This window comes from Trachurus trachurus (assembly GCF_905171665.1).
Source record: "Trachurus trachurus genome assembly, chromosome: 4".
NCBI lineage: Eukaryota > Metazoa > Chordata > Actinopteri > Carangiformes > Carangidae > Trachurus > Trachurus trachurus.
The window spans coordinates 30,067,192-30,091,384 of record NC_139898.1 but is presented as its reverse complement, the minus strand read 5'-3'; the positions used below and the strand labels follow the sequence as shown (position 1 = coordinate 30,091,384).

The 24,193-nt window shown below is 40.9% G+C and overlaps 3 protein-coding genes across 6 annotated transcripts; 2 read left to right on the top strand and 1 right to left on the bottom strand.

Moving 5' to 3' along the window:
- The first annotated feature begins 237 nt into the window (after nt 1–237).
- Nucleotides 238–14,791, top strand: LOC310984949 (complement factor H-related protein 2-like). 4 transcript variants are annotated; one of them, XR_014595338.1, is made up of 6 exons: nt 10,323–10,514; nt 11,058–11,216; nt 12,305–12,484; nt 12,705–12,890; nt 13,160–14,385; nt 14,744–14,764. XR_014595338.1 is itself a non-coding variant. In XM_083970331.1 (5 exons), the coding sequence occupies exons 1-5, from the start codon at nt 242–244 to the stop codon at nt 9,054–9,056; spliced, it is 873 nt and encodes a 290-aa protein (XP_083826457.1). In that variant the 5' UTR covers nt 238–241; the 3' UTR covers nt 9,057–9,286. The 4 variants fall into 4 exon arrangements, 2 of the variants coding, with proteins under 2 accessions (XP_083826457.1, XP_083826458.1); XM_083970331.1 differs by lacking the exons at nt 10,323–10,514; nt 11,058–11,216; nt 12,305–12,484; ... (1 more) ...; nt 13,160–14,385; nt 14,744–14,764 and adding exons at nt 238–383; nt 1,081–1,239; nt 7,476–7,655; nt 7,898–8,083; nt 8,851–9,286; XM_083970332.1 differs by lacking the exons at nt 10,323–10,514; nt 11,058–11,216; nt 12,305–12,484; nt 14,744–14,764 and adding exons at nt 240–383; nt 1,081–1,239; nt 7,476–7,655 and having other exon boundaries at nt 13,160–13,467.
- Nucleotides 14,792–15,232: 441 nt separating this feature from the next.
- On the top strand, nt 15,233–19,847 carry LOC310984962 (C4b-binding protein alpha chain-like). The gene is made up of 8 exons (XM_083970345.1): nt 15,233–15,254; nt 15,351–15,539; nt 15,714–15,819; nt 16,963–17,039; nt 17,566–17,589; nt 18,162–18,320; nt 18,904–19,083; nt 19,418–19,847. Coding segments are annotated over exons 4-8 (435 nt in total). The 5' UTR covers nt 15,233–15,254; nt 15,351–15,539; nt 15,714–15,819; nt 16,963–16,969; the 3' UTR covers nt 19,420–19,847.
- A 470-nt stretch (nt 19,848–20,317) lies between these two features.
- gpx7 (glutathione peroxidase 7) lies at nt 20,318–23,965 on the bottom strand. The gene is made up of 3 exons (XM_083969953.1): nt 23,761–23,965; nt 21,531–21,792; nt 20,318–21,217 (listed from the first exon to the last, which is right to left on the bottom strand). Exons 1-3 carry the CDS (start codon nt 23,893–23,895, stop codon nt 21,054–21,056), a joined length of 561 nt encoding a protein of 186 aa, XP_083826079.1. The 5' UTR covers nt 23,896–23,965; the 3' UTR covers nt 20,318–21,053.
- Nucleotides 23,966–24,193: the final 228 nt, after the last annotated feature.

Here is a 24,193-nt window from a genome sequence, read left to right as displayed (position 1 = left end):
GGTTCTCAGAACCACAAATAAATCTTAAAATGGATCAACACTTCAGATAAAACAAAGGAAAATTTTAGAACATGGACCTATGTGATAACGCCGCATTATGTAATAATGTAATAGATTTTAGTAGTATAGTAGTAGAATCCAACTCCTCTGGCTCCACAATGTAAATTCTGAAGTGTTGCAAACAGTGTTTGTTGCAATGCAGCATGTGACCCTGGAATCTCTCGAAAGGTCCAAGTTTCAAATGTCAGTGATCCCGGAGGGGACGAGTGATCAGTACAAATACACTGGATTTCAGCTCTCAACAACTGTCAACATGAACTTGTCTTTTCTCCTTTTGTTTCTCCACCTGTGGAGCAACGCAGAGATTTCTATGTCACAACACGGTAAGTATTTTTCTAGATATAGAGATGCTGCATGTACTGTAAATATCTGACATCTGTCTGGTATTAGATAATATTACAATTTCATTAATCACAACCACAGCAGAAGTTAAACATTGCCTTATGAGTAGGCTGCTATAAAAGGACCTTTACCACGCTGAATGTGTCAGTCAATCACTCAATAGGAATCACATTTACTCTGTAATTCTATATTGACTAGAATAATCTGCTGTTTCTTATTTTAATCTGGGTCAACATTAAAAATTGTACCACAAATGTTTGTGAACAGATTAAATGATACAGTCATTTAAAAAAAAAAAGCATTGCAGTCTGAACTCAGGTCTGTCAGTGTATTTCTTTATTAATTTACCTGTATTTTTTTTTTATAAATTAAAACTACATCTGTTTCTCCTTAAAAAACAAAAACAAAATAAAAACACGTCAATCCAAATATTTATTTTAACTGACACTATAAGAACCCATATAAGCTTACACTGTTTCAATGACTTCATGCTCTCTTGAGTTTACACATGAGGACTTTTTTTTAGATTCATTTATATTACATGTTTGTACATTTAAACATGTAGGATGGTTTAACTAACTAACTTACTTATGTAAGAAGATTGTCTGTCAGGAAAAAGACAGGAAAGGTTGTCTTTAGAATTATTTATCAGTTTAGTTCCTTCTTTTTGTCTCCTAGTATGTTCAAAGCTTCCAGATGTTCCTCATGTCAATGTCGAGTACAACGATGGAGACGTGATCAACTTCGCTTGTGAATCTGGATGTTCATCCCCTCAACCCTCCAAATTCATGTGCACAAGTAACGGCTGGCTGACGCTCAGTCAGGGAAAATGCTTCTGTGAGTTTGATCTTTTTCTGTTTTTTCACCAGTGAATGAATGACAACTTGTTTTTGGGTGTCCTTTTGAGTTGGGAAAGGACTTCAAGGGGTCCAAGATTGTAGGGTTTACATATACCATGTAGGCTGGAAGACCTCAGTTTCCCCCAGGAAGAGCTTGATGAGGAGTCTAACTTCAGGAAGGACATCAGTGCTACTTTGTTCAACATGCAGTGAGGCAGGCAATCTGTTGTTTCGCCATCACAATGACTTTTCCTATGAGGTCCAAACCTTAACTCTTTCGCGACCACACTAATTCTTCAGCACATCCGCTCAGGACCACATGTTTTTGGCTATTTGTTTACCTTTTATCTCACGTCGAACCGAACTATGTACGTCACCTAGAAACAAACGGTCTTCACTTGGTTGAAGAGTGACTTTACAACGTGCTTCTCGAAAAAACGGCGAGTTTTTCTGCCGTTGCGTTCGTGAGTACGAAGGAGGAGAAGAGAGCTGGGTTTCTCCAAAAACGGAGCTCCCGCTCTAGTTTCAGAGAAAAACGCACTTTTGTGTCAAGTGGCAATCTGCTCATTTTACCGCTACTCTGCAGTGTGGCATGTCTCCCAAATCATTTCTACGGCTAAATAAATATATTTGTAGGCAAATCTGGGGGGTGTGGCAGCGTGGAGAGCAGCGGTGCAGCGGTGTGGGTCTCTGGCCGCAGCGCAGCAGCTCCGTGACACTGCTGTGTGACTGGCCGGCGATGAGTGCTCTGTGGCGGGGGCGGCCGGTCACAGCACCCGCTGCTCAGCCCCCGCTGCTCAGCGCCCGCTCCGCTGCACCGTGAAAACAGCAGAGATAACCGGCTTTCAGATCCGAGTCTCTGTTGTGATAAAACATACAGGTTGCCGTAGTGACGTCACGACGTGGCGTGTACGTGAGGACGTTGTTTTGTACGTACCTGTGGTATGCAGTTAGCTGTAGCAACGAAGCCAGTTAATAAACCAGCTCAGTAACAACTCAACGGTTTGGATTCCTCCTTCTTTATAACATCGACACATGACATGGTGTCAGAAGTGGCCGGCTTCACGCTCAAGAAGTAAAGTATGGCGAAGCTCGGACCTCCGGAATCTTTTGACTTCACTCGCCCGGCGGAGTGGCCAATGTGGCGCCGCCGTTTCGACCGCTTTCGGGTGGCGTCGAAGTTGGACAGAGATAGCGGGGAAGTCCAAGTGAACACGCTTCTCTACGCCATGGGGAGAGATGCGGAGGCGATTTATGATTCTTTTGTGTACGATGACGCCGAGGAGGACGACGACGACGACGGCGAGGTGGAAAGAGGCAGACCGGAGTTGGACTACGACACGGTGATAGCCAAATTCTCCGACCATTTTGTGCCGAAGAGAAATGTGATCCATGAAAGAGCATGTTTTCACAAGAGAGCGCAAAAGCCCGGTGAGTCGGTCGAGGCTTTTGTGAGGAGTTTGTATGAACTGGCACAGTACTGTGAGTTTGGGCGGACTAAAGATGAGCAAATCAGAGACAGAATTGTTATTGGCATATCTGACAACGATGTATCACAGAAGTTGCAGCTAGAGCCTGAACTCTCCCTTGAAAGGGCTATCCAAATAGCGCGCCAGAGCCAACAAATAAAGCAGCAGAATGTGAGCCTGCGCTCGGAGTGTGCAGTGGACGCCATGAGACAGGGGAGGCGGCAGTTCCATGGAAGAAGGAGCAGCAACGAGGGACAGTGGCAGAAAAAACAGGAACACAGTGAGTTAAAGCCAGTGGCAAATCTGCTCCCGCACGGTATCAGATGCAGAGAAGAGATACTCCCAAATTGAAAAGGAGTGTCTTGCAGGAGTGTGGGCATGTGAACGTTTCGCTCGCTATGTGCAAGGCATGGAATGCTTCCGTCTACAAACAGACCACAAACCGCTTGTGCCCCTCATTAACACATACGATTTGGACAAAGTCCCTCCAAGATGCCAAAGACTCCTAATGCGCCTTCTGAGGTTCAATGCGGTGGCTGAGCACGTCCCGGGGAAGCAGGGGCGGAGTGGGGCACCAAAATCTACCGGGAAAATTCTGACCGCACCGGCCCACCATCGGCCCAACCCCCCCCCCCCCCCCCCACACACACACACACACACCATTTACATATTTCTGTACCGCTCACCGCTATGTGTCATTCCATATGGCAAAATATATGAGTGCCAGAAGCAAAAAAAAAAAAAAATGTGGGTGAAACAACTTAATTGGGGGTCTGGGGGTCCTCCCCCAGAAATTTTTTTGTAAAGGCTACACCATTTCCCATATTCTGGTGCATTTTAACCAATACATCCATGATTTTAACACATTGTTACTTTTATCTAGCTAAAAAAAAAAAAAGAAAAGAAATTACAGAAATACAGAATGTGAAAGAGCTGCAATTAGTGCCTCCCAAGCAGATTTAGCCTACTTAACACTGCTGACCATAACATTACATCCAGTCATGTTTACTCCTTTATTTCCCCCTTCTCAACTACTCTACAAATGGATTTTACTGACAGCGCGCTGCAAACACCACGGTTTCGTTTCGGGTCTTGTCCTACTCACCAACATGCTTCGGTGCCCGTGGAGAAGACAGAGCAGCTGCTGCTGTGATGTGAGAGGTTCCGGCTCGTAACGGTACCGCGGTCCGCGTACCGACGCGCACTGGCCCACTTACAGTAAAGCACGGACTGTGTTGTCTTGTTAAATTAATATAACTTATAGATAACGTAACACACGGGCAGGACTGATCAGGTTTGCTGGGTAGCTTCCGTGAGTCGTTCTGTTTTTAGCCGCAGCCGCTAGTTTAATGATAACTTTCACAGTGACAGGCTGATGCATTTCCCATGAGGCTTTGCACCATTCTACATTACTTTAAGAACAAACAAACTAATTAAATTGCTGGTTATTTTATATTTTGTGGTCATGGAGGTTTTGTAACATTGAAGTAAAAATAATTATATAAAGATAGGAGGCTAAACAAAAATCATTTAGTAGGCTGGATTGATGAGAGTCTGATTCACTATCGCAACCATGAGTGAGAGGTAGAGAGACATGAAGGGGTATAAATAAAGGGTGGACTTTTAATTTTGTATAGAGGTAGAGCTTGGAGATTATCCTGGGGACTTGTGAATATAGTTACTTTTAACTCATGATCACCACACGGCCACGCAGAGCAGCTTGCGGGCCGGCTCACTTGGGTTTATTGGCCGCCGGCCGACCGGGAAATCTCCCGGTCCTCCCGATGGCCACTCCGCCCCTGCGGGGAAGCACCTCGTCGTAGCCGATGCTCTTTCCAGGAGCCCACTGACTGACATTGGTGATGAACACACAGACCAGGAAGTACAAGCATATGTGGAGTCAGTGGTGGAAAATGCACCTGTCTCATCACAAAAACTTGACAAAATCCGCTCAGCCACACAACAGGATGAAGAGCTGCAAAGGATAGTGCAGTTCATTAGGAACAGATGGCCACCAAAGACATCGCTGCTTCCATCCCTGCATGGATATTATTCTGCCAGAGCTCACCTCTCTGAGACCGATGGACTGGTGTTGTATCAAGATAGACTGGTTATCCCTGCCGCACTTAGATCAGAAGTGCTCAAACAGCTACATGAGGGACACCAAGGTCTGACAAGGTGTCGTGTTCGAGCCAGAATGTCAGTATGGTGGCCTCGGATCAGTGCAGAGATCACAAAGACAGTGTCAACATGTAAGTTCTGCATTGAGAACAAACCCACTCAAAGACGTGAGCCGCTTCTCACCACACCTTTACCAGGGGGCCCCTGGCAGCGCATTGCTGCTGATTTGTGTGAGTTAGAGAGACAGAATTATCTCATTGTGACTGACTACTACTCTAGAGACATTGAAATTGCTCACCTGTCTTCAACATCCAGCCACCAGGTCATTACCAGGCTCAAAGGCATGTTTGCAAGATGGGGGATCCCGCTGGAACTGGTGAGCGACAATGCTACACAATTCACCTCGGGTGAGTTTCAAGACTTCTGCCAAAGCTACGGGTTTGCGCACACAACCACCAGCCCTCATTACCCCCAGGCAAATGGTGCTGTAGAGCGAGCTGTGCAGACTGCTAAGCACATCTTAAAGCAGCCTGATCCATATCTTGCTCTGATGTGCTACAGAGCCACCCCTAGTGCTGCTACTGGGGAGAGCCCAGCTTTGCTTATGACTGGAAGACACATCAGGACCACACTTCCTATGCTGGAAGACAAACTACATGCTACTCCTGTGAACAGACAGCAAATCCAGCAAAAGGATGCTCAGGCTAAATCGGCCTACCAGTTCTTCTATGACCGCCGACACTCTGCCCTGCCACTTCCTGAACTTCAATCTGGGCAGGCCGTCAGAGTGAAACTGGATGGAGAAAAGGGGTGGAGAATGTCTGCTAAAGTCATTGGCAAGAGCACTGAGCCCCGGTCTTACATTGTGAAGACAGACAACGGTGCAGTGCTGCGACGCAATAGAAGACATCTGCAGGCAGTCCCGGAGCCTGCTGACCCTCGAGACCAGCAGCAGCTGCAGCCTGAGGGACCTCCGCTGCAGCTGCCCAGCAGCCCTCCTTCTGTGGCTAGACCCAGCTACAGAGACCCTGCTTCTGTTCAGAGACTGAAAGATCCACCTGTGATGCGTTCACCACCTCAGTCATCCCCACACGGGGCTGTTCAGGTGACATCCAGAGGTCGTGAGGTCAGAGTACCTCTCAGATATAGAGACACTTGAACACTTAATGACACTCACCTTCACACTGTTTCCTGTTTTCCTGAGTAATTCTGTGGGGTGAGATAGATATGGGGAAAATAACATTACATGTTCCTTGGTTAAAGTTATGTTCCATGTACAGGGTGTTATGTTTGAGTAATATCGGATAATTGACAGGATAAATAGGAATTCGAATTACATAAGTGTTGAAGTCACAAAAAGTAATGTTGATGTAATGCATTGACCACCCAGAGACTGTTCTGAAAACTGTTCACACACACATCATAGGAACAGCAACTATCGGGGGCAGAATAAACCCCACGTTGCTGCGGACGGCGGGCAGTCTACCCCAAAGTCCTAGAGTGAGACTGTTTTATTCATGTTTATCTTTAATTGATGTTATGTACATCTGGTTTAATCGTTGAGTTTAAACTTTTGAAAAAAAGGGGAGATGTTGTGATAAAACATACAGGTTGCCGTAGTGACGTCACGACGTGGCGTGTACGTGAGGACGTTGTTTTGTACGTACCTGTGGTATGCAGTTAGCTGTAGCAACGAAGCCAGTTAATAAACCAGCTCAGTAACAACTCGACGGTTTGGATTCCTCCTTCTTTATAACATCGACACATGACAGTCTCCAAACCAGAAACGTTTGTAAACAGCACCGGAAAAAGTCGCCAGATTTGTCGTCGGTCGCTTTTGTCAAAAGAGGGTTTGGAAAGTCGCCAGATTCAGCGAGAAAGTTGCAACACTGTAGCCGACAGCCGCACAGCGCTGCACGCTGTCCCCACAGCAGCGTTCAAGGAGAACGATTACTCAAACAAAACCAAGATCACACAGTTTATAAAAAACATTATGTTTTGGTTTTAGTTTAAAACAGTTTTACATATCAGAGGACTACCATATTCACACACAGGGTACCTCAGAGTGTCTATTATCGTAATCTGTAAAAAAACGGTTTTGACGAGTTTGCTCGTCAATGGTCGTGAACGTTCGGCAGGCTGTGACGAGTTTACTCGTCAATGGTCGCGAAAGAGTTAAAGGAATAGTTGAACATTTTGGCAAATTCGCCCATTGCCATAATCCCTATAGTCATAAGGGTAAGTTAATTACTTTTAATTGTAGGTGCATGTTGTTTTGAGATCCGCTGGGCAGAGACACCCAATGGAACTCAATGGAGGTGAACAGTAGGTCCCCTGTCCCTCATCAAACTCATAAAAAAAGACAATCCAACAACTCCAAAACGCTCTCGTGGACAAGTTGTGACCTGTACATTCACCACACTATGACATAATCACGTAACATTATGCAACAGAGTTGTTTTCGAGGCAAATGCATAGCCAGAACTATATTCCAGAGACATTTCCATGAAGCTACAGCATGTAGGCCTATGTATCTAAGAGCAAATGTTTTTATTTCTACTGTATAGCAACACAGGGTAATTCTCTAAAACAGCTCATGATGTCTGATGTTGTCTTTCTTTGTTGCTATGTTGTTGTCTTTTAGCATGTTCCATGCTGCCAGATGTACCTCATGCCCACGTTTCAGAAGAGACCAAAAAATCTGACTACCAAGTGGGAGATGTGATACATTTCAATTGTGAATCTGGATATGCATCAACTGAAACCATCAAATATGTATGCTCAAGTGATGGCTGGCTGGTAGTTGGTCAGGAAACGTGCCAACGTAAGTTTTATAGCTTTTGTCAGCAGCTGAATGCCTACTGTTAAGAATTAAGACGAGAAGAAAAGAAGAATTATGTCATAGTAAAGTTGAAATGTTGTCATTTCATGTTACTTTATTCTAGGTCTACAGTATTCTTGAACTGCAGGAGACTGAAGTCAAAAATCTGTGAAAATGAAATGACTGCAACATAATAACACCCAGCCTTGTACTCTGTCACTGACCATGTTCTGTAACACTTTTAGCTCCTCCAGGGTCGGGGTGTGGGAGGCCACCTGCTCTTCAAGATGGATACATCACGACGACTTCACAAAATGAGTACAGACACAATGACTGGGTTGCATACTCCTGCCTTCATCTCTACACTATGGAGGGTGACACCTTCAAAACATGCAAAAATGGGGAGTGGACTGGAGAGATGAGATGCCTCAGTAAGTTGCACAAAATAATAATGATAATAATAATAATAATATTAATAAGGCAACAAAAATCAACACAGGGTCAGACACATGTAGTTTATCATGTGAAAGGCTCCTTGGAGCAATCCATAGCTTTAGCTAGATTTACCTCCTAATTTTAGATGTATAGCCTATATTTGATTGATTGTTTTCAAAAAAATCCCCACCCAACAAATCCATTTTGCATTCAGTATTTTGAAAATAGCCCCCTTTTTGTGTGCGTTTTTAGCCATTTTTTTCATAGGACCCTATATACTGGCATTTAAGGGGTTAAAAGTCTGAAATTAATTGAATATTTGGTATGGATCAACAGAGGAGAAGTAGACTAGAAGATATATGCAAAAAAATCTGGAAATAAATATGAAGGTATACTATTTTTATGGTGTTTTGTCCGTGGACATTTTTGTCCACATGTGGTAAACGTGTGCGTAAAAAGTGGAAAATGAGATTGCAAAAAAACTAAAAATCCATTCAAATCAAGTGTGTTACTAATCAAATAAACGTGTGTGGCTCCTATAATATTAATAAGGCAACAAAAATCAACACAGGGACAGACACATGTAGTTTATCATGTGAGAGGCTCCTTGGAGCAATCCATAGCTTTAGCTAGATTTACCTCCTAATTTTAGATGTATATATTTGATTGATTGTTTTCATTGTTAAGATTTTTTTGAGACTTAGCAACACTGTGCTGTACACATGACATTAAGAAACTTCTGTGTGTCTGTCATCTTTTGCAGAACCCTGCACTGTGGAAAAAAGACTCCTGAAGGCTCATGATATTCAGTTCAGATATTCTGACAGAGATAAGTTGTCTGTAACCCATGGTGAGGAAATCGAGTTCAGGTGTACCAGAGGAAAAATACATCATGGCCCAGTGGCAATGCGCCAAACGTGTAATGATAGTGTGATTGACCTGCCAAACTGCTTTGACGAGTTTGAGTGAACTGAAAATATGAGTGATTGATGATTAACAGGGCAAGGGGTGTGTGTGGTCTTTTCCTGAATGAAACATGTGTTCAATCACTGTTTTATACCTTTATACTTAGAGTTCTTCTTTATGAAAACTAAGCTGTTGTGAAAACAGACTGCAGCTCTCAGCTTGCTACCATTTATGTTAACTGTAAAGTTCCTGAGTGGAAATGTGTTTTATAAAAATAAACTTGATTTACCTGATTGGTTATTGTGGCAGAATATGGTTTCTTTGACTGTTTTACCTGATATTTGATGTTTTTATTGGATCACTCAGAGGAACATCAGCCAATCAGAAGAGAGGCTCAGAGTCTCCTCTCTTCTGATTGGCTGACACTGACCTGATACCAGAGCTCCAGAGAGAAGCTGAAACCTACACTGAGATGGTTTTTGGTTCTCAGAACCACAAATAAATCTTGAAATGGATCAATACTTCAGATAAAACACAGGGAAATTTTAGACCATGGACCTTGTAACGCCACATTATGTAATAATGTAATAGATTTTAGAAGTACAGTAATAGTAGTAGGACATGAAATGGGTAATTTAATTAAAAATCCAACTCCTCTGGCTCCACAACAGAGATTCTGAAGTGTTGTGTGTTACTATTATTATTATTATTACTATTATTATAATAACTAACATAGACAAAATAGCAATATGAATAATGCCATCACTAGTTATAGGTCGATATGTATATGTGTGTATGGATGTATATGTATATATGTACGTATGTATATATATATATATGCGTGTGTGTGTGTGTGTGTGTGTATATATGTGAATGTGTATGCATATATATTTAATAGTATTATTACTTACATTATTATTATATAACCGTTAGTTATTCATAGCAGTGAAAGTGATTAAATTATACCCTTAGACCTATCATTGTAACACAGCTCAACTAGATATTACTCCCAGGACCTTCTATGCACTTTGATGATTGTAAGCACTTTATCATGACACGGTTGCACTTTTGTACTATCTGAATCTGTATTATTTATTCTATTGTACTGTAAACTGACTGCTGCTATTTTATAACATGCTTTTGTTTTTATTTATTGTAATTTTGTTTTGTACCAGGGAACATCTATGTATGGGACAGCGGATGTAAATTAGCCTGTGGCTACAATCCGGCGTGCTTACGATTGTTTTCGTCCATGAACTCGCATTGTCCCATTTTAAAAATAAATTGAATTGAATTGAATTGAATTGCAAACAGTTCATGTGTTGTTTGTTGCAATGCAGCATGTGACCCTGGAATCTCTCGGAAAGTCCAAGTTTCAAATGTCAGTGATCCCAGAGGAGATTAATGATCAGTACAAATACACTGGATTTCAGCTCTCAACAACTGTCAACATGAACTTGTCTTTTCTCCTTTTGTTTCTCCACCTGTGGAGCAACGCAGAGATTTCTGTGTCACAACATGGTAAGTTTTTTTTTCTAGATATACAGTAGAGATGCATGTAAATATCTGACATCTGTGTGGTATTAAATAATATTACAATTTCATTAATCACATTGGCTCATGAGTACTATAAAAGGACCTTTACCACGCTGAATACTTCTCAATAGTAAATCAAATTTTCTCTGTAATTCTATATTGAATGCTGTTTCTTATTTTAATGGGGTTCAATATTGAAATTGTACCACCAACACCAAATGATACAGTCATTTAAAAAGTATTGCAGTCTGAACTCAGGTCTATCAGTGCATTTGTTTGTTTTCTTAATTAATTTACCTGTATTTTTTGTGTTACAAAGGGTTAATTAATCTACACCTGTTTCTCCTTAAAAAAAAAAAAAAAAAAAAAAAAATATATATATATATATATATATATATATATATATATATATATATATATATATATATATATATATATATATATATACTGTATATATATATATATATATATATATATATATATATATATATATATATATATATATATATTTTTTTTTTTGTCTCCTAGTATGTTCAAAGCTTCCAGATGTTCCTCATGCCAATGTCGAGTACAAAGAAGGAGACGTGATAAACTTCACTTGTGAATCTGGATATTCATCTGCTCAACCCTCCAAATACATGTGCACAAGTAACGGCTGGCTGACGCTCAGTCAGGGAAAATGCTTCTGTGAGTTTGATCTTTTTCTGGTTTTTCACCAGTGACTGAATGACAACTTGTTTTTGGGTGTCCTTTTGAGTTTGAAAAGGACTTCAAGGGTCCAAGATTGTAGGTTGTAGGTTTATATATGCCATGTAGGCTAGGAAGACCTCAGTTTCCCCCGGGAAGAGCTTGATGAGGAGTCTAACTTCAGGAAGGACATCAGTGCTACTTTGTTCAACATGCTGCAGCCAATGGCTTGATGCCAAAAAGTGAGGCAGGCAACCAGTTGTTTCGCCATGCACTGGGTCTCCTCCTCCCCCCTCTGCTGGTATTCTCACAATGACTTTCCCTATGAGGTCCAAACCTTAAAGGGATGGTTCAACATTTTGGAAAATTCGCCCATTGCCATAATCCCTATAGTCATAGCGGTAAGTTAATAACTTTTAATTGTAAGTGCATGTTGTTTTGAGATCGGCGGGGCAGAGACACAAGCTGCTCAGTGAAAACAATGGAAGTGAACAGTACAGGTCCCCTGTCCCTCATGGAACTATACTATAAAAAAGACAGTCCAACAACTACAAAACGCTCTTGTGGACAAGTTGTGACCTGTACATTCACCACACTATGAAATAATCACGTGACATTACGCAACAGAGTTGTTTTCGAGGCAAATGCGTAGCCAGAACTACATACCAGACGTGGCTGCTGGGCGGAGTGATTTCGAGTATTTGCTTTGTGTAGCCTACTGTAATGTTACATATTATACATGATTATTTCATAGCGTGGTGAATGTGCAGGTCACAACTTCTCCACAAGAGCACCTCGTGGGCACCTGCCTCAGCTATAAAGTTGCTGGAGAATTTGAACATGTGGTGAGGGTCAGGAGTACTTCTGTAATTAAAGGGATTCTGGGATTCTACTTTAATGATGGCGTTATTACAACAGGCTGAAGTTTTCAGTTCAAGTGGCCTACTTCAGTATTTGTTTCCATGTAGCTACAGCATCTAGGCCTAAGAGCAAATGTTTTTCTTGACATATCAAAACAGAATAATTCTCTAAAATAGCTCATGATGTCTGATGTTCTCTTTCTGTGTTGCTATGTTGTTGTCTTTTAGCATGTTCCACGCTGCCAGATGTACCTCATGCCCACGTTTCAGAAGAGACCAAAAAATCTGACTACCAAGTGGGAGATGTGATACATTTCAATTGTGAATCTGGATATGCATCAAATGAAACCATCCATTATTTATGCTCAAGTGATGGCTGGCTGGTAGTTGGTCAGGGAACGTGCCAACGTAAGTTATTAGTTTTATAGCTTTTGTCAGCAGCTGAATGACTGTTAAGAATTAAGACGAGAAAAAAAGAAGAATTATGTCATAGTAAAGTATTTTAGGTCTACAGTATACTTGAACTGCAGGAGATTTAAGTCAAAAATCTGTGAAAATGAAATGACTGCAACATACTAACACCCAGCCTTGTACTCTGTCACTGACCATGTTCTGTGAACTCTTTTAGGTTCTCCAGGGTCGGGATGTGGGAGACCACCTCCTCTTCAAGGTGGAGACATCACAACTATTGCAAAAACTGATTACAGGCACAATGAATGGGTTGAATACTCCTGCCTTAATCTCTACACTATGGAGGGTCGCGCCTTCAAAACATGCAAAAATGGAGAGTGGACTGGAGAGATGAGATGCCTCAGTAAGTTGCACTAAATAATAATAATATTAATAAGGCAACAAAAATCAACACATAGGGACAGACACATGTAGTCTATCACGTGAAAGGCTCCTTGGAGCAATCCATAGTTAGTCTAACCTAAAGCTAGATTTACCTCCTAATTTTAGATGTATATATTTGATTGATTGTTTTCATTGTTAAGATTTTTTTCTAACTGAGACTAAGCAATATACAGTGTTCTGTACAGTCATGACATCCAGAAACTGCTGTGTGTCTGTCATCTTTTGCAGAACCCTGCACTGTGGATGAAGAACTCACGGCCGCTCGTAATATTCAGTTCAGATATTCTTACGAAAAGAAGTTGTATCAAACCCATGGTGGACCAGTCGAATTCTCGTGTCTCAGAGGAAGAAGACATGATGGCAGAGTGGCAATGCGCCAGATATGTCATGATGGTGTGATTGACCTGCCAAACTGCGTTTAAAGAGCTTTAGTGAACTGAAAGTGACAAAAATGAGTTGTTTGAACAAATATGTACATGATTAACAGGGCAAGGGGTGTGTGTGGTCTTTTCCTGAATAAAACACGTGTTCAATCACTCTGTTTTATACCTTTAGAGTTCTTCTTTATGAAAACTAAGCTGCAGCTCTCAGCTTTCTACCATTTATGTAATCTATATAGTTCCTGAGTGGAAATGTGTTTAATAAAAATAAACTTGATTTACCTGATTGTGGTTATTACTACCTACTGGGATCCTTGCTGTGTTTTAAACCTAGTATAGAAGAATACTGCCTAGGGGAGAAACAAGACTTTTAGACGCTATTGGGGAATGATACCCGGTTAGTTTCTAGAAGATTAAAAATCCAGGAGAGTGACGGACCCTGCGTAGGCCCAGGTAAGACTTGCTCATTCAGGGAGACATTTTGGTGCAGAAATGACTAATTGAAGACCAAGCATGGTTTGTTGTTGTGGCACACAAGTTGGCGCTTCTGCAGACTGTTCTGCTTCCTTAGACTGAAGCTTCTCAACGTACCAGCCTTGATGAGTTTGCTGATCTCAGCCCGGTAGATAACTGCTCCCTCTGGTTCCTTCTTGAGTCGCTTCTCTGTGGCCCTAAGATGATCCATGACTGAATGTGTGGAACTGTTGAGCTTGGGTGCTCCTAGTCCTAATTGTCCCTGGGAACCCATAGGGAGGTTGCATACTAGTGGACTCCTGGTCCTCACGAGACCAGACGACCATTTCTTCATTTCGGAAGTTAAGACAACAAGTTGCCACAACCTCTCGACATGAGATCATCTGGACTGGACTGGTGAATGAGGTGAAAAGACACTGTTGCACTGAGGTTTGCTCTGGCCTTTCTGCACCTTGCAGGGTCCATCCTAGGGCAGTGTGGATGGATGGCTATGGGTCCACCGTTGGATCCTCTGTTGGATGACACGGTGGCTGCATGAGGTGCACGTAATCTAAACCAAGCAACACTATTGTAGAATGACTTCAGTGGTATTCTTTGCAGGTGAGCATGTTGTTTTTGAAGCATCTGTAAAGTGCTCTGCTTATTTTTTTGAGCAGAGTCTGAGCTGACTCATTGAAATTCAGTGCATCTTGTTTGCTTAATTGATTGACACAAATGATTGCCAGGAAAGAAAACAAAACTTTTATGGGAATCGAGCACATTTTTTTTTATAAGGTTTTGTTTGCAGTCGCTTCCTTGTCTGTTCCCATTCTGTTCCCAGTCAGTCTAAGGTTATATTTGGAGACTGCATGGAAGAGACTTGCGTAAACCATTGAGCAATCTCCTGTTGCCTGTCAGTCCACAGCTCCACCTGTGTATAACAGTGTTTCAGTCTCCAGTTTATTCTTCTGTTTGGCAGTTCAGGGCAGTGAAGACGCAATGGACATAATAACCCGAGGTTGTGTCCTATTTCTGTGGCTGCATATGTAGCGGATGTGCACTCACTCCACCCATAAAAGACGTGCTAACCAACCCGCCAAGTGGTTGTCAACCTCTTGGCGAAGAGGTTAGCATCGTCGCCTCCGGTGCGGGAGGTCGTGGGATCGAACCCCACCTAGGGCAGGCCGTGAGGAACACAACGCAGTGGGCCAGATCGACATCGGCTACAGTGGTGCCGTGACCCGGATGCCCTGGGTGGAGTGAGTTCAGCGGGGGTGAGTGTAGCGGATGTGCACTCACTCCACCCATAAAAGACGTGCTAACCAACCCGCCAAGTGGTTGTCAACCTCTTGGCGAAGAGGTTAGCATCGTCGCCTCCGGTGCGGGAGGTCGTGGGATCGAACCCCACCTAGGGCAGGCCGTGAGGAACACAACGCAGAGGGCCAGATCGACATCGGCTACACATACTCTCCCTTTTGTGAAAAGTGACGGTAAGACCAAGTATTTCAAGTTATTTTTATAATTTAATCAACTGAATAATTGGATATAACAGCAAGTTCCTATTTATTTTGTGTGCTATCTCACAGTTTGTACACGTGAGGCCTTTTTGGAGGATCAGGAGCTGAATGATGGCAATTTTAACACAGTTGGCCTGAAGCGCGACTACCCTGCTGGAGATGAAGTGAGAGTGGGCTGTAGAGCTGGTTACTCTGGCTTCTTCAAACTGCAATGTCTGGCAGGTGGTCGATGGTATCCCGTAGGCAGTAAATGCACACGTAAGTTATCAATTTTAGCATTTGGAAATTAAAATTTTGTTTCAGTATTCTGCAATACAACGTATTATTATCATTATGGGAAAAAGTATTTGTTCCAATACTGCAGTTTAGGTCAATGTATGTATGTTACTATAATATATTCTCTAATGTTTTCTCTCATTCATATGTCTTAAGCTAAATCATGTGGTCACCCTGGCGATGCACCAAATGCAGATTTCGCTCTGGACCTCGGTGAAGATTATGTCTTTGGGTCACGGGTTATATACACCTGTCACGAAGGGTATGGAAATATATATAAACTAGGGCTGTCAAACGATTAATTTTTCTAATCGCGATTAATCGCATTTTTTCCATAGTTAACTCGCGATTAATCTCTATTCAAAATATTATATATGGCGCTTTGGACTTTCAACACTCCAAAGTGTTATAGGTCTCTAGACAAACAACTTTTAGACCAGACCTAGTAGGCCTACCTAATCATAACACATGATGCATGAAACTCACACAGAATTGAAACGAATTGCATCCAGTGGAAATTGCCCTTTACTTTGCTACGCCTCTGCCTAGCCATGTGCATTTGTTGACAACAGAAGCCGTCAAAAAATCAATACATGGCCATGTGCATTTGTTTACAACAAAGCCAAAAATCAATGGAGCTGTGGATATATTATGTTAGACTGTGTATATTTGTGTAGCAACCAACTTGAAGGTGCCTTACCGCCACCTACTGGACTGGAGGTCCCACACTCCAGTCCTCCAGTCCAGCAGACAGAGGACAAAATTGGCCGCGATTAACCGCGATTAAAAAAATTAATCGCGTTAATTTTTTTAATTAATCTAATCGCGATTAACGCGTTAACTCTGACAGCCCTAATATAAACATAGATCAATGCAGTTTATTTTTTCTTAGTGATGTCCCAAACTTCCCAAATAGAACACTCGGCATATTTAAGAGGTTTCATTTGTTTTTATTGTATTGGCCATTAATCATCATTATGCTCTATAAACCATAGAATAGAGCCATCATAAGAAGATTTAGGTCATTTACATATTAGAGTTGAAGTTCTCAGGAAATATATCGACACTATGCCAGAGAAATGTGCTACTGTAATTGCTACATATCAAATATTGAAGTTAAAAGCGGATAAAAACAGTGGGACTCACTTCATCTGACTGCGCTCAGACTAGCAATCATTTCATGAACATTATGAAATAAAATCATGTTTTGGAAGGAAAAAAGTTCAGGTATTTTCAGATCTGTCAGCTGTTCTAATAATTTTGGCCACCACTGTTTATTTCTGTGCTTTTTCACCTTATACCATATCCCTGCAGTTTATTGAACATAAAAATATGTGCAGTTTCAATTTGGCTTCTCTTCATAAGACATTTCTATTATTCATTCTCTACATTGTCCTTGCTTCAGTTATCGCATGGTCAGTCGCAGAAATATCCGCAATTGCGTGGAAAGAGGTTGGGATGGTGTCATTCCTGTCTGTGAAGGTACGAACTGAAATGAAGGATCTTGTTCGCACACAGTGGAAACTGTCAAAATGTGTCTATTTCTTTGTGTCGTTTAAGCATGGGCACTGTGCCTGGGGTTAAAGTAGATTGCAACGACCCAGAAAGGTGTATCAACATCTTTAGTTCACATAAACAAATCTAAAAGTCAAAGTCGGACATGTCTTGCTCCTTCAATCATAAAAATGTAGGCATGAACATAATGTAGGCAGCAATTAGTTAGGCTACGGTGAGTTTGAGTTTCAATGCCAATAAGAAAAAAACAACAAACTTGAAATGATCTGGCTGAGAACACGTTATAATATGGAACAAATATACACAGTGTGTAAATTGAATGTCAGTAGAGAAATTCTGAAGTTTAAAGTGGTGCAAAAAGTTCATGTTAGTGTCCCTGTGATCCCGGAGGAGATGAGTGATCATCAGTACAAATACACTGGATTTTACCCCTCAACTGTCAGCATGAACTTGTCTTTTCTCCTTTTGTTTTTCCACCTGTGGGGCAACGCAGAAATTTCTGTGCCACAAGAACACGGTAAGTTCTTCTTTTTATTTCTAGATATGGAGATGCATATAATATCTGGCATCTGTGTGGTATTAGATAAAATTACAATTTCATTATTACATGGAAATCAAAGCCACAACAGAAGCTAATCATTGGCTCATGGGTATTAAGTCGTTTAATTCTTTAATGACTTAGAATAATCTGCTGTTTCTTCCTCAAGTTTTTATTCATTTATAAACAGACAGTATTGTTTTTAGTTACAAGACAGCCCATGATAAATGCTCATATTTAAAACAACCAACCTAAACATTCAAAAATTATATTCACATCAGTGCAGGCAGGTGTGGCACACTACAATGGGGATCAGTATTGAATATTGTACCACTCATGTTTGTGAACAGATTAGTCATTTGTTTAAAAGTAGCCTACGTTTGTTTGTTTTCTTAATTCATTTACCAGTAATTATTTTTATGTTACAAATGTACCCCCTGGCCATTTAAACATGCAATATGGTTTAGCTAATTGATGTGAAGATTGTGTGTCAGAGTACTGTGCAGTTATCTTTAGAATAGTTTTTGTCTAAGATAATGTTTGTCTTCTAGCATGTTCAAAGCTTCCAGATGTTCCTCATGCCAATGTCAAGTACAAAGAAGGAGACGTGATAGACTTCAGTTGTGAACCTGGATATTCATCAGTTCAACCCTCCAAATACATGTGCACAAGTAACGGCTGGCTGACCATCAGTCAGGGAAAATGCTTCAGTGAGTGCAATGTTTTTCTGTCCCAATTTGTCACCAGTGACTGAATGACAACTTGTTTTTGGGTGTCCTTTTGAGTTGGGAAGGGACTTCAAGGGGTCCAAGATTGTAGGGATTATACATTTTATATGCCATGTACTGTACTGTAGGCTAGGAAGACCTCAGCTTCCCCCAGGAAGAGCTTGATGAGGAGTCTAACTTCAGGAAGGAGATCAGTGCTACTTTGTTCAGCATGCAACTTGAACCAAGAACGGAGCCACCAATGGCGTGATGCCAATAGGTGAAGCAGGCAATCTGTTATTTCGCCAGCCACTATATAGGTCTCCTCCTCCCTTTGCTGGTACCATCACAATGACTTTCCCTATAAGATCCAAACCTTGAGTAGACCGAACCGCTGCATCTTCCTGCGATGAGAGGGTATAGCGGTGTAAAAAGTGCAATGTAAGGATAGTGATTCTACTTTAATGATTTCAGTTCAAGTGGTCCTTCTTCAACATTTGTTTCCATGAGCCTACAGCATTTATAGTTAATTCTCTAAAACAGCTCATGATGGCTGATGTTGTCTTTCTTTGTTGCTGTCTTTTAGCATGTTCCACGCTGCCAGATGTACCTCATGCCCACGTTACAGAAGAAACCAAAAAATCTGTATATCCACTGGGAGATGTGATACAGTTCAGTTGTGAATCTGGATATGCATCAACTGAAACCATCAAATATGTTTGCTCAACTGATGGCTGGCTGGCAGTCGGTCAGGGAACGTGCCAATGTAAGTCATTAGTTTTGTAGCTTCTGTCAGCAGCTGAATGACTACTGTTAAGAATTAAGACGAGAAGAAAAGAAGAATTATGTCATAGTAAAGTTGAAACTACTACAACTATTCTATCATGTGAAAGGCTGCTGGGAGCTATCCATAGCTAGTCTAACCTAAAGCTAGATTTACCTCCTCATTTTAGATGTATATATTTGATTGATTGATTGATTGATTGATTGATTGATACCTTTGTTAAGATTTTTTATTTATTTAACAAAGCAGTAGTACAGTGTGCTGTTAGTCATTCCTGACATTGAGAAACCTGCTGTGTGTCTGTCATCTTTTGCAGAACCCTGCACTGTGGATGAAGAACACATGAAAGCTCGTAGATAAAAGACGTTGTATGCAACCAGTGAAGTAATCGAGTACAGGTGTAGCCTACCTACCAGAGGAAGACATGATCACAGATTGGCAATGCGCCAGACATGTAATGATGGTGTGATTGACCAGCCAACTTGTTTTTACTGAGCTTTAGTGAAGTGACAGCGACAAATATGAGTTGTTTGAACAAATATGTATGATTAATAGGGCAAGGGGTGTGTGTGGTCTTTTCCTGAATAAAACACATATTAATTCACTCTGTTTTATACCTTTATACTCAGACCTCTTCTTTATGAAAACTAAGATGTTGTGAAAACAGACTGCAGCTCTCAGATTGCTACCATTTATATAATCTATATAGCTCTGGAAATATGTTTAATAAAAATAAAATTGATTTACCTGATTGTGGTTATTACTACCTGCCTACTGGGATTGCCACTTAGTCATCCTTGCTGTATCATAAACCTAGAAGAATGCTGCCATTACTTATTAACTATTTGTAAGACTTGCATTGACAAAAAGCCAAGTATCGGAAAAAAAAACACACAAAAATTAAATAACATCTCATTGAAATGTACAATTTAGTTTTGTTGCTCAACCTTGAACAAGTAAATACTATTGCAACAAGAAAGCTCTGCTGTTTATGTTGTTGTATTGTTATGTTTGTCTGCCTGGCAAAAATGGGAACTTGCACAATCCCTAAGGTTTTTAGATATGCATCAGTCCTCACAATAAAATGAAATCAATCAATATAGCTATCCTTCACAGATCGACATTACTAAAGGAAAGGAAACAGCATTGTAGCATAAACTTTATCACAGTAAACTTTTATTCCACAAATCAGAATGGATAAAAAAAAAGCCAAACACACAATCCACATGACAAATAAATGGGGAAACACAAACTCTTTGGCTTAACGGCAGCCTCAAATGTCTCACGCCTGTCGCCTAATACAAAACTTGACATTGACTTTAAAGGTCCCATATTGTGTAACTGTAGATGTGCACGTGTAGTGTGATTATAAAGCAGCTCTAGATTCTATGTTAATACTGTGAAAGTATCAAAGCCTCAGTCAGCAGAGAAATGCACACAGCCTGTATTCAGAACCTGAGCCTTAAAACCAGCCGTCAGGACTTCCTGTGACTTTGTGATGTCACAACAAAGCTGTTCCCAATCTCAGCCATGCCCAAAGCCTCGCCCACTTGGACCCTCCATCCAACCGCAGAAAGATTTGATTTGTTCAGCTGATATCTACTACATTTTTATGACATCACTCAGAAAATAGTCAGCCAATCAGATGAGAGAGATGCTCACAGCCTCCTCTCTTCTGATTGGCTGACACCGACCTATTGTTTAAAGAGCTGCAGAGAGAGGCCTGAGAAACATAAAATATGGGACCTTTAAAAACATAGTGGTGTTTCATCAGTGCTTTCAGACAGCAAATATAATTTGCTTTAACTACTTGAATTGAATTGAATGGTTTATTCTAACTCAGATTGTACAATGCAACATGTGTTCAGTTTATCCCTTTGGCTCATGTGCCAGTGAATTGAAATCTCATACTGCAGACGGCTGTGTGGTGAATGCTCTTGCGACGCGCGAGGTTAAAGCTCCTCTTTCTTCTTTAAGATGATCTGCCGCACCATTTCAGCTATTTTTGGACGGATTTCTTTGACAGAAACCTTTGGTCCCCATGCGTCCACCACTTTGCCGTTTACATCGATGAGATACTTCCAAAAATTCCAGTCAGGCTCCTGCCCAGAGGACTCTGCAGAAAAGAGAAGAAGGAGAAGAAAGACGACTTAAAAACATTGATTCAAATCAATGCTGCTGCAGTGTTTTCCATTTGGACTCACCACCTCGAAATAAACCCATCTTCTTTCATTCTTTTTTTTTTTGACGTGCTATCCTACAACACTTTGCAAATTGACTCTCAACAAACCTCTTCCTTTTATTTTGCACATTTTTAATTTATCTGTTGTGAATTTGTATATTTCTACACTTGTATTTTTCATATTTTTATGTGCATTGTTGAGCTTGTGAAGAACTAGTGTCCAGTTTAAGAGTAAAAACAAGCTTACCAACAAGGTACTTATAGACGTTGTTGGCTCCAGTCCCGACCACAGCGATTTTGCTGAACAGAGGGAAGGAGACTCCATAGACTCTGCGCACGAAGCTGTCGATCTCCTTGTCGCTGCCGGGCTCCTGCTGCCCAAACTGGTTGCAGGGGAACGCGAGCACATTGAAGTGATACGGCCCAAAGTCCCGCTGGAGTTTCTGCAGGTCTTTGTAGTGCTCCTCAGTGAAGCCACATTCACTGGCCACGTTCACCACCAGGGACACCTGAAGCCACATTTTGTCACTCAGAGTACACATTTTAGCCATACTTCTCTTTCACGGCTAGTTTAACCATTGTAGATGGGAAAAAAACAAGATATTTTAATCAAGTTATTAAGTGATCTTAAATCAATTAAGAATCCAAATGCCTAGTTTTGTTCAACCAGCAATTTAAAACTCGACTATTTTTCATTTAGATTGATATAACTAGTGTGTCTGCATTTAAAATGGGCTTAAAAAATAAATCATCTATATTTTTGACACATTTTGTGTTTTGACTATTAAACAGATCACTCAGCATATAACGGCACACGTCAAAGCTTTCATCAGAGGTCCCATATCTGATCAAATCACTGCCTTTCACATATTTTCATCCAACATGTTAGTGATCGAACATGTTAGTGCAGATAACTAGATGCTGCTACAGCTTCATGCTTCATGTTTCAGTAGGGGAGAGTTTGTGTAGAAGTAAGAACATGCATCTTTAATTTAATTTACCCCTGGTGATCCCATCATCTAGTGCTGACATCTAGTGTCACAATGATGCAACTGCAATTCAGGCAGTTCCATTAAATGATTCATAAATTGTGTAAATTATACAAAAACCTAACTAGAAGCCAGACTGTAAACTAAATACAAAACTCTGAGAGTTACTCAGTGGTTGAGATGTTTTTAGATTCTTCTTATTGATATTAACAGTTCCAAGAAAAGTGAAAGTTTATCTTTTTTTGTTTATAAGACATTCAGGCAGCATAAACAAAGTCTGTTAGTGTTCGTGTTAAACAGAACTAAAATATCAAGGTAAATTACCTCTTTTCTGCTCTGCTTTATTTATCTTTTGATGTGAACTGTGATGAACACTGAAAGTTACAGCCAGTGAATTACTGTAATTTTATTATGTGTATCAAGCACCAGTAAAACACTGGGTGATTCACCACAACAGCTTTTGTTAATGAGTGAAATGACTGGTTGTTCTCCTTTTTTGTTGTTTAATTAGACAGTAAAAATAGAAAAGGTTGTGAACAGCACCAAAGTTTGTTATCAGGTGATTTTCATATGGACAAATGAAGCTCATAAGTTCACTCTTTCTATCATCTGGTTTTCTTCTTTTGTATCCGTCAACCAGAGTGTCTGTGTCAGTGTTTTCTCATTCATACAACAAAAGGCTTATTATAACATGTTATTAATGTCTTATAAATACTTAATTATCCATGGTTTATAGATTTTCTATAAGACATACCCGCCCTAGGCTACCCATTATCTCTTTAATTCATTACATTCAAAACTTCAGAGTTCAGACTTATTATGATATAACTATTTAACTTGGAGGCTACATAGTGTAGCAACCCGTTGACCTTTCCTCCAGCTCTCCAACAGTGGATAAGATGTCAAACTCTGCATTAACATAACTGATGTGTCTGCTGGAAGGAGTTCAATGTCGTTTCATTTCTTTATAAAGCATCAGTGAATTATGCATTCACCATAAATTAAGTTATTGATCCAGCCTGGTATGAATGCTGCTGCCTTGTCAGAAAGTGGTACCCAAGTATTAAAGAAATAATCACAGATTTTTGCATGTAGCCTACAATATGAATCAAATCTGCAGTAGTTTCTGGTGATATATGCTATACAGATCAAGTGAGTCTGATCTGCTGATCCGTACCTTGTTTGAATGAGCACTGTGTGAAGCAGCAGCAGCAGCAGCAGCAGCTCTGCAGGCCTCTTGCCACGTAGGCCAGCAGGGCTACATGATGGGACATCCCATGCAGGATATGCAGCTCTACTGTGTTAGTAACATCCACAAACATGACGTGGGGAAGGAGACGTAAAGAAATCATCAAACATTCCCATGCAAATGTTCATTCATGCAGAAGGCCGACATGCAGACTCGGTGCTGGGTGTTGTTAAAGTCTCTGTGGAAGCATCACCGACCGGTGTGAACGGTTGTTCTCAGCTGTTGAGAGATGGACTTACCGAGCCCCGGTATTTCTCCAGGGACACTAACTTCCCTCTGCTGTTCACCACTTTGAAAGTATAAAAGTCTTTCTGTTTGCCCTCGGTGAGGCTCAGTAAAGTCACCAACAACACGGCGACGACTCCGGGAAGCATCTCTGCACACTCACTCTGACCGCCGACACAGCAGCAACAGCGGGGAAACTTCTGCAAACTCCTCCGGTAGTTTTCAGTTCTCCGGTAAAGTTAAAGTAGACACACAGGACAACACTTCCGGGACCGGTCGTCACTTACAAAATAAAAGCCTTGATGTTGATGCATTTATGTTTTTGCTTCCAAATTCCCATTTCACATGACAGAAGTGAAGCGATCGATCAATCAATCAATCAATCAATCAATCAATCAATCAATCAATCAATCAATCAATCAATCAATCAATCAATCAATCAATCAA

Coding starts and splice junctions, on each gene's coding strand:
- LOC310984949 (XM_083970331.1), top strand. CDS start 242: ATGTCAGTGATCCCGGAGGGGACGAGTGATCAGTACAAATACACTGGA. Junction 384..1,080: donor GATTTCTATGTCACAACACG/GTAAGTATTTTT, acceptor TTTGTCTCCTAG/TATGTTCAAAGCTTCCAGAT. Junction 7,656..7,897: donor TGGTCAGGAAACGTGCCAAC/GTAAGTTTTATA, acceptor TAACACTTTTAG/CTCCTCCAGGGTCGGGGTGT.
- LOC310984962 (XM_083970345.1), top strand. CDS start 16,970: ATGGTCAGTCGCAGAAATATCCGCAATTGCGTGGAAAGAGGTTGGGAT. Junction 17,040..17,565: donor TGTCATTCCTGTCTGTGAAG/GTACGAACTGAA, acceptor GGGGCAACGCAG/AAATTTCTGTGCCACAAGAA. Junction 18,321..18,903: donor CAGTCAGGGAAAATGCTTCA/GTGAGTGCAATG, acceptor GCTGTCTTTTAG/CATGTTCCACGCTGCCAGAT.
- gpx7 (XM_083969953.1), bottom strand. CDS start 23,895: ATGCTTCCCGGAGTCGTCGCCGTGTTGTTGGTGACTTTACTGAGCCTC. Junction 21,793..23,760: donor TGGAGAAATACCGGGGCTCG/GTAAGTCCATCT, acceptor ATGTGGCTTCAG/GTGTCCCTGGTGGTGAACGT. Junction 21,218..21,530: donor CGTCTATAAGTACCTTGTTG/GTAAGCTTGTTT, acceptor TCTTTTCTGCAG/AGTCCTCTGGGCAGGAGCCT.